This window comes from Myotis nattereri (genome assembly GCF_964212035.1).
Source record: "Myotis nattereri genome assembly, chromosome: 2".
In the NCBI taxonomy this organism is placed as follows: Eukaryota; Metazoa; Chordata; class Mammalia; order Chiroptera; family Vespertilionidae; genus Myotis; species Myotis nattereri.
The window spans coordinates 158,941,607-158,957,573 of record NC_138076.1 but is presented as its reverse complement, the minus strand read 5'-3'; the positions used below and the strand labels follow the sequence as shown (position 1 = coordinate 158,957,573).

Below are 15,967 nucleotides of genomic sequence, written 5' to 3'. Positions count from 1 at the left end.
AGGCACAGAGAGAAAAAGTAACTTGCTAAGGATCACATGGAAAATAAGCTAGTAAGTGGCAAAGCTGGGATTCTAACTCAGGTAGTATGCTCTGATACTCTCCAAGTGGGTCCCATGACCTGGAGATGGCTGAAGGGTTGGGGGTTTGGGGAAGGGAAGGGGGATAAGTCATTTATTTAATTAGTTAATTAATATATTTTTATTTTTTAGAATAAACACCTTTATTACATGAGCTAAGGTAGAAGGGAAGAGGATTTATTTGCCTTTCCGGGCCTTGATTTTCCTCAAATAGAACTCCAGCTTTTTGCCCTCGAGCACATAGTCATCTGCTGGGCCACACTGGCCTGGTGTTGAAGTGATGCATGCAGGAAGCTTGCCCTGCTGGAACTGCTCCTCGAGGAGATGGCTGATTTTGGTGTTCTTTTTCCTTTCATCAGATTTTTTTCTGAATTTTGTTTGATCGTTTTTGTTCAAAATCTCTTCCTCTTCAGGAGTCAGCTTGGCCCCCTTCTTGCGGCCCACGGGCAGTGCGTAGTGGGACTCGTACCACTGTCCGCACGGTGTGCTATCAACGGGCACGATGCTGTTCTTTACTAGGGTCTTGGTGCGGACCAGTTCGTTGTTGGATGCTTTGTAGACAACGTCAATAATCCTTGTTTTGCGCGTACAACACTGGGAACCCCAGGGGAAGCTGCCCACGCCCAGCCTCAAGGCCCGGTACTTCTTGTTGCCTCCGTGCACTCGGAGTGTGTGTATGCAGCCGGGTCCAATCTTAGGGCTGGCAGCAGGGCATCCCAGCTCATATTTTCGCTTCTTGTGGTAGGGCTTCCTCTTGCCCCTGGTCTTGCAGCGCTTGTGCCAGTTGTCTTGAGAGATACCCATAGCTCAGTGCTGGCTGTAAAGAGCGGGGATAAGTTTTTGGTAGTCCATTTTGGTGTATGGTTCAAGCTACATTTACTAACTGAGCTTTAAGCTTTAAACTGTGTTTTAATTTTTAAGCTGTTTATAAATTCCTGTCTGACTCCTGTGTTTACTTTTCAATTGGTTCAGAGTTGGACAAGGAAAAATTTGTAAACTACTGTCTCCCTTAGAAACTCCAACACTAACATGGTCCGATTTCACTGAAGTAGGATAAAAAATTAGATAGCCTGGAATACTAATTAGGCTGGATATCCCGTCCTTCCTTCCTTCCGGACGAAGCCGGGGCTGCGAGGGAAGCCGGGGTCCTGGGTGCCTGCTGGCGGCCAAAGGGAAGCCGGTGCCGGCAGCTGGGGGAAGGAAGGCCTACTCTTGCACGAATTATGTGCATCGGGCCTCTAGTGCAGCTCTAAAAAAGGATCTCTTACCCTTTGAAACAGCAGGGAGGGACCTGGAGACTATTATGGTAAGCGAAATAGGCCAGTCAGAGAAAGATAAGTATCACATGATCTCACTCATCTGTGGAATCTAATGAACAAAATATACTGATGAACAAAATAGATCCAGAGACAGAGAAGCATAGAACAGATTGATGAATCTCAGAGGGAATGTGGGGGATGGGGTGGGGAGAGATTAACCAGGAAACTTATATGCATATATGTAATACTTTCAACAATAAAGATTATTTCTGCAGTATAGATTCCCCAAAGCAAAATTACCTTGTCAAATAATCTAGACATTTTTAGGGCTCTTGATAAATTGCTTTTGGGAGAGTCATACCATAATAACTCCTCTATTCCCTACCCCAGAAACATAAGAAGGTGTCCATATGCTGTTGGTATTTTTACATTTTATAGCTGAACATTTTGGAGCAGGTAAGTAGGTGTTTAAGTTGGTAAATAATCTTTCTGTCCAACTCCAAATGAACTGCTTTCCCATACACAGCACTATGACTACTGAGAACTAACAGGAAATATGACAAGATTGGCTTTTGGCTCAGGGCCAGGTGCCCTAGGGCTAGAGCTGGGGAATAGGGGATGGGCTGGATTCAGGCTCAGGGATGCGAGAAGGGCCACAAACACCTTCTCTCACAGGCTCGGGACCATCCAGCCATTTCCCTGACCACACCTCTCTAGTCTGCTGTCAGCCGGCTTTCACATTCTCAAGTTTAACCTTGTCAGGCTTGATGATCAACAAGGTTGCAGTGAGTATTCATAGAAATTGGTACAGAAGTTAATGTCCAGATCCACATGAAACGCAGGCAGAAATGAAGACAGTGACACTTACCAACCTTGACAGAAGGGACAAAAGCCTAAACTCTACACGGAAATGTTTGTAGCTCTCATCACTGTGGTGCTGCATATCGCAGACAATACGCGCACTTTAAAATCACAGGATCTAAGCATTATGGAAATGACAATGACAGCCTCAGGAGAGCTGTGGTCACTGTGGGGAGGTGGTTAGAAACATGCACTGCTTTTCGGCATCCTCAGGATAGTTCCTTGGTTTTAGGAACTTTCTTCTGTAAGTTTGTAAGATATGTCTCAAATTCTTTCTAATTCTTAGTTCCTAAATATTTATAAGTGGAAAAATGAAAGGAGCAAAGCGAACACAAATTTTACACATTATTTAAAAATATTTTCTGAAAAATTATGGGACACACTCATATCACCTAAAAGATCATCTCTATTAAGGCGTGGAGAAGAATAAATAAATCCACAGTATGCAAAGTGAAAGAAATTTCCCTTAATGAATATTTAAAACATGCTCACTAGAAAATTTTCAGTTTTCTGGCTTTAGTTGGTTTTGGGTGCTTGGTTTTGTAGGTCATATGTGGAATGGTGTTCTTTTTTGCTTCACTAGGTATGAACTTGTATTATTGTAGTATCCAACCCAGGACCAGTGGAATACTTTTAGGGGCTCTCCAGGCCTACCTCTAATTAGAATTGAGCTTGCACAAGATAAGTGGCTTCTAGAACCTTTACCTTATCTATTGCCTGGAAATGGTTAGGAGGCTATTACCAAAAAAGGAAATATATTAAGAAAAAAGATTAGTTGAAAATGCATTTTTTACTCAATGGAGAAATAACTTCTAGATAATTATTATGACCAATAACAATACCTATTATTGTCCATACTGCTTCATGGGATGTTAACAGCAACCCTGTGAGTAGACATTACTTCTATCTATATTTAATAGATAGGAAACTGAAGTTTGGAGAGGTTTAGGTGACTTGCTCATGGCTACACAACTAGTGAGTAATGAAGAGAGATCTCAAGCCTAGATCTGAGATAAAATAATTTGCTTTTTGTTACTTCATGTTCCCTTGATTTAAGCTAGTTGTATTATTGAAGTAGTCATGCTTGAATATTATTTTATTTAATCATTATTATGCTTTACCCAAAAGATGAAGGGATTTGGTTTTGCAGGTCAAATATTAGCATGTGTTTCTAGCTAAAAATTAAAAAGCCAAAAAGTGTGAAAGTAAGACCCTGAGCTTTGACCATTAGGATGTGAAAACAACAGTCTAGTCAAAATTCAATGGGGTAAAAGGAGAACAATGTGTCTGGTAGGAATGCATTTGGCTAAAAGTAATAGAAAAATAGAAGAATCTGACCACAGTGCCTTAACCAAACAGGGATTTATTTATTTTTCTTATAACAAGAAGTCCAAGGGTGGACAGTCCAGGACCGGGAAGCATCCCCACAGTTCCAGCTCCTTCTGTCCTTCCACACTGCCACGCTTAGTATGGGGCTCTTGTCTTCCGGTTTGTTGCCTAATGATTGTGGTCAGCTTTTCTGTCTCTAGCTCCATATGCATATGCCATCCTGGAAGACGTGCCCAACTTGTTTGCTTTTGAGTCTAACTTTTTTGTTTGAAAAGGGATGAGTTTCTCCAAAGATTTTCTTCTGCATCTCTTGGCCAGAACTGGATCTCAGGGCCCTAGCTGCAGGGGAGGCAGGGAAGGAGAATATTTTCATTTCAGCCCACTTCCATACTGAACGGAATTAGGGTTACGTGAGAAAGAAAAAATAAGGGAATATATGTTTGCTCTATCTATCTATCTGTTTTGTTTTTTTTTTGGTTGGAGAGGTTGGGAGTGAGTGGGAATGGATGGTAGTGATTGAAAATCACTTAAACCAAATATTGAGTTGGGATAGACTGCTGAGGAGGGCACGAGGACACTGTACTTGGGTGTGTGCTAATGAATGAGGAACTACATGGGTCTACCTGGGCAGGGCTCACTGGCAACTAGCATTGAAGGGCAGGAAGAGCTAAGTGGTTGACTAGTGGTGAGAGGTTATGGAAGCAAGTTGGAGTCCAGTCAGGAAATGGCCAACACCAAGAGGAAATGCCAAGTTTATGGGGTGTATTTTTAAAAGTCATGTCAAAAAAAAAAAAAAAAGTCATGTCAAATAGTCAAGGTGGCTTCTGGAGGCTAGCCTTTACCATCCAAGAGGTAGCATCCTGTCTGTCTTAAAGTGGCCTTGTTTGCAAACTGCCCACTAATATAACTCAGCATGTCCCAGGAAACTGTCTGCTGTTCAGCAGAAAGCCCCACATGGTGCTAGTTTTTTTTTTTTTAAATGTAGATTATCGCAGGAGCAATACATGGTGCTGGATTTTGAGCAAGAAGACCATGATTACGCAATGCACAGCTCCTAGGGAGATTAAGCTGCATTCCGTTGCTTGCAGAACAGGCATTTTGGAATTATTTGTCCAGCCACTAATCACCTTCACTTTTTCCTTGTGTCCCCTGTAAAGAGCTTTAGGTGTTTGCAGCAATGCTGGCAAGTCACCAGGCGGCACACTTGTGACCACAGAATGGCAGGCTTCCTGGGGCCTTGGTCTGTGACTCTGCTCTCCTTAGCCCCATGTTCAGGCCATCAGTGTCACACAGAAGGACGCTAGAGTTCACTGCTATAGGAGCTGCTTGCTAGAGTGGGAGCTGGGGTCGTGGGCATCCAGCCTGCTGAATGCATCAGAACTGGAACTCTGATATGCACAGTGGGGCTGTTTCCCAGAGCTGGACTGCCCATTTCTGGGCTGGTTAGGGTCTGTCGTATGGAATAATGTGTGGAAGTGTTGACCCTCGGCTGGGTTCAAGGATGGCCAATGAAGTCAAAGTTGAGGAGGAGAGTCCAATCCAAAGGAATAAGCAGAGAAGATCCAGAAGCCAAAGTGGAGGAAGATCAGAACCCTTGGGGGCTGAGACAGGGGATGGGTGCTAGGCTCTAGAAGCCAAAGTCCTGAGACAGTCAACTTGGGTGGTGGTGGTGGCTGCTAGTGGGCCAGCTGTGGAAAGGTGCTGGGGGAAGGTGTTGAAACGCATAGGTTTGGTTCTTCCAGTATGAGGCTTGTCTGACGATGGTGGCCTGATGCTGCCACTGTGGAAATGAGGCGCCTGTCCCAGTGTGCTTGGAATCTCTCTAAGGGGATTGTTGAGAGTTCTGCCATGACTAGGGAAGCACTTTCTAATCTGTTGGGTGCAAGGTATTGTCTGAACGCTATCTGCCTCCTTTCCATTGTTTAAAATGGAGACATTTCCTACGTGGTGGCTCCTGGGAGAGATGTTAGGAGTCTAAATGAGATTATGCAGTTCTTGGAATTCCACTGAGGAAATAGCTTTGCAAAGTCATTGTATTGTTATTCATGACAGGTGTGGGTGAGCCTCCGAAAACTCCAGCTACTCCCCAACCTTGCAAACCGTAAAATTAGACTTCTTATACTGTGCACAGTAATTCTCTTTCTTACAGTAGAAACCACAAACCAATTTTGCCTTACAGAAATGCGCTCTCATCCAAAATTTTGGTACACATTTTAAAGACTGGCTCAGTTTTACTGTGAAGCTACAACTGAGCAAAATGATACCATCAAAGAAATGTGTTTTACATACAGGACCATGCATGTTTAATATTAATATGCTCACCAGGAGCTAATTATGAAGATCATCAATCCAATAACTTCTTTTTCATATCACTAGTTTAATTAAGAAATAATTTGCAGTAATACAGTTGCAGATATTTTACATTTCTGAAACTATATACATCCATGCTGTGGGCCTTACTGGATTTTTTTGATTATTCTTTAATTCCTTAACAGTTGCAATTGTGGGTAATTTATGTCGTTTTGACCATTTGTTTCTTTGATATAATTTGCAATTCTTCACCCAGAGTTGTAATATACTACAGTTGAGATAAATGGCATGGTAATACAGAGATTATCTATGTAAAATGATTAATATTTCAAAATAAGGATGTCTGTAAAATTAAGAAATATATATAGTTATTAATAACACTTTTTACATTACTTTTTTCCTTGACTGAGATTTATTGCATGTACTATTGTAACATATTTCTAAAACATCATTAAAAGAAACGGAAAATCATGTATTCATATTTTATGGAAAAATGTGCTGATATATTTTCAATTTTAAGCTATAAACAATGGCTTTTCTTGGATGATTAAAATATCCTGGTCCATTTAAAATGAGCTACATAATAAAAGTGATGTGTAATAATAATTTTACAATGCTGAATAATACAGTGTTTTGTCTGAAAAATGCCTTTTAAAAGGTTTTATGCATAACTCAAGCATTTCTGTTCTGTATAGAAAATAAGTGAGTGATGTGCAAGCAAAATCAGGAATTGGAAAGGATTTCAAAAATAATTTAAAAAGCCGGACTTGGAGAGATCTGCCTGTTGGCTAGAATTAAGAAGTAGTAACATGTTAGAAGGTTTTCCACTGTTGTCAACTGGGGGAAATAGGGCAGAGTGACACATTAGAAAACATTAGGTCTAAACTTTCTCTAATACAGGTTTTATGGCTTAAAGAAAGAGGATCCAAAGGGTTATTGAAGCTTGTTGAATATGCTTCTATTGTCAATTCATGTCACCAAGGGAGTTTGCCCTTGCTCACAGGAGAGAGGAGCATTTAGATCTTCAACCAGACACCTGCCAGAGGTACCTTTAACATGCAAACTAGCCAAGGGAGCTTGCCTGCTTCTAGTCACCATCAAAGCAGAGACCCTGAAGAAAATTGTGCACATACTCCCTGGCTGCCCCTGAGCTGTCCCTCACGAAGAGGCAGGAAAACCAGGTTAGAGAATTGTAATGTGTTTATTAATGAAGGTTGGGTTATTGTTCATTCAGAATCATCCAAAAGATTAAAATAAGTTTGAAAAAAGCTAACAGTATGAAAAGAGGTATGAAAAATCAGCCCCCGCAGGAACAGATTAATTATTAATCCACAGTGGAAATCATGATCCATAACTTTTCTTTTGTAAACTGAAGACATGGTCAAATAATAATAGATTTTTAAAAAATTGCATGTTAACTAATAACTTAGACCTTCAAATGTAATAAAATTCCAGAATATCCTAATTGCCTCAATTATATTCAGTATGTTGTTTGTAGGTTTTATCTCCTGCACACCATTACTTCTGTTTTGGTGAATTTTTGTTTGCATTGAAGGTTTTGGTTGTATTGTCTAGCTCAGCCGTGGGCAAACTACGGCCCGCGGGCCGGATCCGGCCCATTTGAAATGAATAAAACTAAAAAAAAAAAAGACCGTACCCTTTTATGTAATGATGTTTACTTTGAATTTATATTAGTTCACACAAACACTCCATCCATGGTTTTGTTCCTGTCCTCCGGTCCAGTTTAAGAACCCATTGTGGCCCTTGAGTCAAAAAGTTTGCACACCCACTCTAGCTCATTTGGGTTAGGCAGCCATATAGCTTTTGTTTTAATGCAATCTCTCATGAACAAATTTCTAAAAGGATACAATTTATAAATTTTGTTCTTCTCAGAGATTGTTTTCTTAAAAATGTAATTTAAGAAAAGGCAAAATAAAGCCTGAACTTGCTGAACATGATCTAGTTACAATCTCACCTGAAGGCAGGATTGTGTGTGTGTGACTCACTTCATCAGAGCCTTAGAAAATTCAGACAGAGCTTTGTAAACAGTCTGTCTGAAGTCTTGTTTGTAAAAAAAAAAAAAAAAGTTGGTTCCTCTGGTTTCTACTACCTCATTTTATCCATTCTAAAACCATTAGTGGCACCCATGTTCTGATGGATCAAGTTTAAGATTTGCTAACCTGGTGATGGGAGCGGGGAGAAATAGAGAAAAGGACAGAGAAAAAGGGGGAAATAGATACTCCTCTCTTTCCCTCCATGATTTCCAGCCTTCTGTATTTGGCCTTTTCCCTTTATCTTGACATCTTTGTATTGAGGGGTCTACAGTCATCACCTCTTTGGGACCAATTATGACATTCTCTATAGGTCTCAACACAAGACGGAGGAAGCAGTGGCACTCAATAAATATTTGTTGGTTGGTGTAACCTCCGTGAAAATGACCTTGCCCCCTTTTCACTTAGCCTAAACGGACAAAGGATATTTGTTGTATTGGAATGAAATTTGTAAAATTTCCAACACAACTGAAAGAGTAAAATGTATTTTACTGTAGTTTATCTTTGGCCCATCCTTTTATACATGCAAACTGAGACTTTTAGTTGAGGATCACTTTGTTCCCTCTCCCTTTTATGTATGACACTCACTTTTAAAACAATGAGACTTTTTGAACTCCTTAGCCAAGTTTAAATCAATTCTGAAAAATTACTTGTTTAATATTGCCTTTTCCTCCCATCTGATGTCATTTATTTTGCATTTATTTATTTATTTATTTATTTATTTATTTATTTATTAAACTAAATGCACTTGTCTCTCTTTACCGAGGTATGCTCTGAGCAGGTGTCTTTGTACTTACTGAAGCACGGAGGTCGATGAGTTTGAACGAAAGAGAGAATTACGTGGGTGGAAATAAATAATGGCTGGTTGATTGACTCTGATTAGAGGGTGTGTATTCTGAAGCTGGAGGTTAAAGCAAGCCAGTACTGCAGCTCTTAAGTGGGGTGCATGAGGGGTTGATTTGATGAAGAACCCAATTCACTGCAGAGAGGGCCAGGTGAGATGCCTGCAGGACTCTGGACTACTTTTGATTCCTAATCTACATAAATTACGTTGGAATGGACTATAAACTAGTTAAATGGTTGGCTGGTGACAAAAGGATGAAGAAAATAATGAATGCATATGAGGCCACAGAAAAGATTTGGAGGGATTTGTAACCAGGCTGACACATGGGAAATAAAATTTATTGTTGCTAAACATTGAACAATACTCCCGAGGACTAAAGTAATGAACACGAGTGAAAAATAAATAGCACTGAACTAACTAGAGCAGCAAGACTTTCAAAAGAGCACTCAGGAGAGCGGAAGGAGAGGCTTTTCTCTAACACTGTCTGGATGACATAAAGCCACAAGTCACCTCTGCGTCCATAGCATTAGGGTAATTAGAGCTGCTCAGATGGCAGGCCAAAGTACTCAGTCATAGCCAATTCATCGACTCTGTCCTCCTAAATTCCAAAGAAAGCATCAATATTTGTTAAAATATACACATCAAAATTTTATATCCTCAAGTTTTGAAAACATAGCAAAAATTATAATACAGCTTGAGTATTATTAGACAGGTTTCAATTCGGCATCTGTGTTGAGTGGAGAATAAACCCATTAGATCTTGAAATATTGCCTTGCAAAACATGAATGACAATGAAAAGTATTAGTTTAGGGAGTAGCCTCCCCAGGAAAGAGTCAGAAACTCTCATCACCAGAGACATTCAACATGGATATAAAGTGAACCAAGCACATTATTTTCTCTCTGATGTAATTCTGAGTATACATAGTAAAAGAAATTTATTTTTATTTTGTCAATGTGTTTTTCTCTATCAGTTTACCACTTGGTATGCCACAAATCACGTTTGAATCTCACAGTAAATGTGTTTTTCAGTGTCTCCGCATCAGGCCCATATAGTCAGAGATTAATTATTTAGGACAATGTCAGGTTTGTCACTTACCCAGGGATTGAGTTTCAAACTGTACCTCAATTTAGGAATAAGATTAAGTTTTTTTGGAGTTTCCTACTAAATGCATTTGTCTCTCTTCACCGAGGTATGCTCTGAATAGGTGTCTTTGTACTTACTGAAACACGGAGGTTGATTAGTTTGAATGAAAGAGAGACTTTGAAAGGTGATATAATGCTTTATGTTGGTATCACCAGATCCGGGTGGTATTGCAGTGGGGTTTCTAGTTTTAGCTCTGCCACTAAAAAGCTGCTGGACTCTGGGCCAGCCAATTAGCATCACTAGACCTTAGCTTCTTCATTTGTAAACGAGAAAAATGTCTTCCCCCAGATTAAGATGCTCTCTTAGAACTTTCTGGATCCAAGAGATGAAATGTAATGAGCAGTACTACCCCCTCGAGGTCTCATCATAGCAAGGATTGGAAAACTTTTTAAGGGCCAGAGAGTTAATATTTTAGACTTAGGGGAGCAAGAGGCAAAATCGAAAGTATTTATGTAACCATTAAAAAATGTAAAAACTATTTTAAGGGTGGCACAGAAACAGGTGGTGTGCTATAGTTGCCCACCCCTGGTCTAGAGGAATAACAAACAATCACACTCCAATGTGCAAGCTGGGTTGATAGACGTATGAGGTCAAAAATTCATTGGAACTCTTTTCTTCCTTGAGCCAACTGGACATTTTGGCTAAAATAGCCTTTCCTGGTTACATGAGAGCCCTTTGCCTCACAGGGGAACATGGAGAGGCCTCCAGGGGCTCTCTTTTCTGTTCATTCCCTTCTCTCATCTTCCTTTCTCTTTGTTTTCTTTGACCTTAAACTACCATTTCCATTTGCTCCAAAAGCTCTTTTACTGAGGACAAGATGAGGAGGCCTGGGGGGCGGGAGGAAGGGAATGAGGATGCCTAGACAAGAATTTTAATTTCCCATGCGCCAACATAATTACAGAGCAGATACAAATCCCTCCAAATCTTTTGTGCTGCTTGATATGCATTCATTATTTTCCTCATCTTTTTGTCACCAGCCAACCATTTAACTAGTTTACAGTCAGTTCCAGGGAAATTTATGTAGATTAGAAATCACCGACCTAAACTGAAGCCCTGAAGACATCTTACCTGTTACTGCCTTGATAGAGAATGTGTTTTAATAAATTCACTCTTTCAGAAGCCTCGTGTCAGCTGCACAGCCTGTCTGATCACGCAGGCCTGTGAAGGGCCCTGAGCAGGGCCTATAGACGATCAGAAAGTCTCATCTCAGATTGTTCTGGAGTTTTTCACCAACCGGAGCCCATCGTTTGGGGAATTCACTTAACAAGGAAGAAGGCAAACATTAAGAGCCTAAAAATGGGTTTAACTCTGTTGCATTTTCCTTCCCTATGATTAAGTTCATTTCCCCTGGGAAATGTTACCCTTTGAAGTTGTAGATGAATTAAAATTTTTCTTGCCGAATTATTAGCACATCCCATTCCTGACAAGCAGTGTGCTCCCTGTGGCAATCTTTGCTTTTTCATGTAATTAAATGCAGTTAATATTGAATAAACGATCTGTTGTCATTATTAGTGCTTATTGTTAATGTGACCTGAACACCAGCAATATTTTCTTTTTTGAAACATATAGTTCTAGAATAAAACCTTTTTCTAATACATTCTGGCCAGTGTTGTGTATGTATACAAACAAATGACGTGCTTGTCCATTTGCAGTCTAGTCAGACCAGCTCTGTCAATGTGAATGAAAGTGGTAGGATTGGGGTGGTAGTTTGTGGCTTGAGCCCAAACAATGACTGAAATGGGACATACAGTGCTAAACGTGTGGTGAGCTCATCTCTCGAACTGGTGGGGCTCCCCTGCAAGGAAGCCTTTTGATGATGACTAGATGAGCTCTCCTATATGAGAGAGACAGAGAGAGGCTTGATACAGGGTGACCCATGATCAAAACCATAGTCACAGCAAGTGTGTGCGCGTGCGTATGTGTTGGTATAGGGCAGTGATGGCGAACCTATGACATGCGTGTCAGGGGTGACATGCGAACTCATTTTTTTTGGTTGATTTTTCTTTGTTAAATGGCATTTAAATATATAAAATAAATATAAAAAATATAAGTCTTTGTTTTACTATGGTTGCAAAGATCAAAAAATTTCTATATGTGACACGGCACCAGAGTTAAGTTAGGGTTTTTCAAAATGCTGACACGCCGAGCTCAAAAGGTTCGCCGTCTCTGGTATAGAGGGCAGATGGCTGCCACTTAGCGCTGTACCCGGCCAGCTCCCCGTGGACTCATGGCTGGGCCATAGGAGGCGGAGGAGCCTTTGAGTGCATTGTCTGTGAGTGGAAGGCAGCTACTGTTCACTGCCTCTTCACCCCCCACAGCCAACCTCATTCCTCTGGACAGAGCTCCCCTTCCGCAGTGCTCTCTGGAGGCAGGATGACCAGGTGTGCAAGGAGTTCTGCTCAACGCTGTGTGAGGAGAAATCTGCAGGTGGGCTTCTGGGAAAATCTCTCCTAGTTTTTTGCTCAACTGATGTTTTCTGAAGAGGGGCTGCTTGGATCTGTGGCAGTTATGTTGTGATCTAGGGGGTGATGTGCCTAAGAATAAGAAGCTGGCCCTCACCGGTTTGGCTCAGTGGAAGAGTGTCAGCCTGCAGACTGAAGGGTCCCGGGTTCGATTCTGGTCAAGGGCACAAGTCTGGGTTGCAGGCTTGATCCCCAGGAGGGGGCGTGCAGGAGGCAGCCTATCAATGGTTCTCTCCCACCATTGATGTTGATGTTTCTATCTCTCTCTCTCTCTTCCTTCCTCTCTGAAATCAATTGGAAAAAAAGAAAAAGAAAAAAAAAGAAGCTGTCAGATGAGAAAGGCAAAGACATAGAAAGAACTAGATGTTTGATGGTGTTGTGCATCTGCTGCACCAAACCTGGCACTCTCTACTTCCAGACTGCTTGTCGTGTAAATTAGGTAAATGCTTTTTTTGCTTAAAGCCACCGTTCATTGGGCTTTTTCTTTCTGTGAGTTGCCTGAAGATGAATGAGTTTAACATCAAAATGGAGAGAGGCACTCTCCCTTTACCACAAAGCTTGGAGGAGTGAGTAATTGAGGGCTCCAGCTGCGGCAGGGGGCGGGCAGGGCCGGAGTGCCAGCTCAGAGCATATGCAGGTCGCAGAGAATGCAGAGGATGGCAGTGGAGGCAGCTGTACCCAGCAGCGGTGGCCGCAGTGTCTGGTGACCCCAGCACCAGTGGCAGATGTGCCCGACTGGGGTAGTGTGAGTGGTGAAGCCCGGCAGAGGTAGTGGTGGTTCCTGGAATAGAGCAAAAGGAGAAACTAAAGCCGTGGTACACAGGAGCTCACTGATAGCTGATTTGGCTTATTTATGAGCATATGTGACTCATCCTCTGGTTTCCAAGAGAGGATAACTTGCTGCAACATCTACACCCAAAATGTTTAATGGCTCAATACAATAGGAGTTTCTGTTTTGCCTCCATATCAGTCTAGTGGTCAGCGATGGTTCTATACCCGGGAGCTCAGGAGACTTCCATGTGGAGATTCAGCGCTCCCTGTGGACCTGTGAGCTGGCAGGAGGGGAACAGAGAGCAGGGAGGAGAGCTGCCTGCGTCTTAAAGGCCTGGCTCCAGAGTGGCACATGCCACTCCGGCCCCATTGCACAGTGAGAATGAGTGATGTGTTCCCACCTAACTGCAAAAGAAGTGGGAACTGGGTTTCCCTGGCTGGGCAGCTGCTTTCCGGTTACAACTTTACATCATGTAACGGGAGAATGGACATCCAGGCCTTCCCAGAAATGCTTGTTCAGGGGCAGAATTGGGGCGGGGCAGATAATTTGCAGAGCCCTGGAGCGCTGGACTGGCTGGTGGGGTGAGCCAGTGACACGGGGTGTCCAGGCCAGTGAGTTACTCATTGATCTACGTGCGGAAGTGGCATTTCCACTCCCCCTTCCTTGGAATTATCTGCTTGACGATATAAAATGACCAAATCATTAAAAACCCTCTTCTTTTGCCTAATTATTTTGATCTGGGATGGCCATAGTATTGAATTTCATTTACAATTTAACATAAACCATATATCAACAGTCTAAACTGTAATATATGCACCTGCCAAGCCCTTTTATTTAAGAAGAAAGCACTTAAAAGCATGTGGTAGTTTTATTTTAGAGGATTTTTGACGACTGAATGGCATATGACTATTAAGAAATGAAATTTCAGAATGAGCATCAGACTTATTTTTCAAGGGTCTGTCATAAATGTGTTGCTACCCATGTAATAAAGTAATTTTCCCTTGTGTGATAAATGTAGCACTGAAGAAGAATGAGCCTTGTCTGATAAAATGGTTTTTATTAAGCTCCTCATGTTTTTATTTTGTTCTAGAATTATGATTAGTTTCAAGAGAGTAGCAAACAGGTTATGATCAGAGTTGAATATTATTGCTATCCAGATATCTTTGGCTAATGCCTGCTGTTTATTTCAAAAGCAAAATGCTTCCATTAAGAAAAAATCAATGATGATGGTCTGACTTTATTATGAAGAAATTATACCTGTTATGTAAACCTTGCTAATTATAAGCACTTGAATTCATGTGGGTGATATAACAGATGAAAAAGGCCATTTATTAGAAGTGCTTGGCGTTTGTACCAGCATAATAAAACCGAAATAATAAAAAACAATCTAAAGAAAGCAGGAGTGTTAATGGAATGGAAATTGCCCAGGAATGAGTTATACCGAGACACCATGGAGTGTGGGATTAACACAGAGGGCCTCATCTTGGAAAGTGATTCCCCTCCACAGCCCATCCTTGTCTTCCCCTCTTCTCACTTTCCTTCTTAATTTCCCTGGGTGACCTCATGGGTGGATCTGCTCGAGTTTCTATTGACTCCTGTCTTTATAACATTAGCACCCACCTCTTGCTCATGGTCCAGGCTGCCTTCTGGCCATCACTGCTGGATGTCTTGTTGGAACCTGAACTCTACGTGTCCAAAAGAATTCATCTGTTTTCTTCTTGAATCATCTATCCTAACTTGAATATCATAGTCACCCTTGACTCCTCCCTCCCTCATAACCCATATCCAATTAGCCACATCCTCTTGTTTCTAGTCAGAAATTTCTCTCAAATCTAGCTTCTACACTCACTCCCATGGCCTTCATCTGGGCCGTCACTCATTTTAATGATGAAGCCTATATACTGAACCAGATTCAGGATGTAACCATGGAAGCAATTGTATTTTTGTTTTCTATAGCTCTTTTGTTTTTAAATGTTTCCTCAATGTTTTATTTTGAAATATTTTAAACTATAGAAAAATTGAAATAATAGAACAAAAAGATGTATAATCTTTGCCTTCTAGATCCACCAACTATTGATACTTTGCCCCCCACTCTCCCTCTCTCCCTCGTTCATCCTTCACACCCCTGAATAGAACCCATCTGTTTCTGTTTGTCTGACTCTGATAGTATAAGGCGTTTCGGGCAGCAGTGGAGGGAGACAGCAGAGAGAAGGGACCACTTTGGTGAGGGATGTTGTAAGTCTTGGCAAACCAACAGCACCTGCCTGGTGTCTGGGTGTCAGCATGGTGAGGAAGCCATTTCCCCAGGGTGCAGCTTGGCACCTGAAGGATTAGGGTGGCACCAGAGTGTCAAGTGAGAGTGTGGTCCCTAGAGTCCCATGTCCTTACAGTGGACACTGCAGCTGTGGTGGGGTCTGGACACCTCCCCCCGAATAGCCTTTTGACAGTGGACATTTGGAGCAGAAGGGTGTGAACAGCAATTATTTCTCAGCATAACAGCTGGAGATTCTCAGCGTGGGTGAGACTTTGAGGCTGGGGAGGTAGCAGCGACTGCAAAACCTCGTGACTGTAAATGGAGGCTGGAAGACAGCAAGATGTAGGCCTTGTGTTACTGTCACAGGCTGCTGAGGTCTGAGGACATTTGGTACTCAGACACAGTAATTAAGATATTACAAGAAATATAAGCTGCAAGAGGAATAGTTCCTTTACCTTATAGTTTGTTGTGCCCCTCATGGTGTAGAAGTAATTCCTAAATCGTCCATTATCACACTCTTTCATTTTGGCTGTATACATGTGACATAAACACATTGATAGTCTGTCTGGCCATTTGATCTTCAAAGCCATTGAGCACTATTAG

General features: G+C 41.6%; 1 protein-coding gene across 1 annotated transcript; it reads right to left on the bottom strand.

The window, feature by feature from the left end:
- Positions 1 to 255: 255 nt before the first annotated feature.
- On the bottom strand, positions 256 to 882 carry LOC308512820 (small ribosomal subunit protein eS8-like; the record flags this gene model as incomplete). The annotated part of the gene is made up of 1 exon (XM_081082484.1): positions 256 to 882. One exon carries the CDS (start codon positions 880 to 882, stop codon positions 256 to 258), a length of 627 nt encoding a protein of 208 aa, XP_080938610.1.
- Between the last annotated feature and the right edge of the window lie 15,085 nt (positions 883 to 15,967).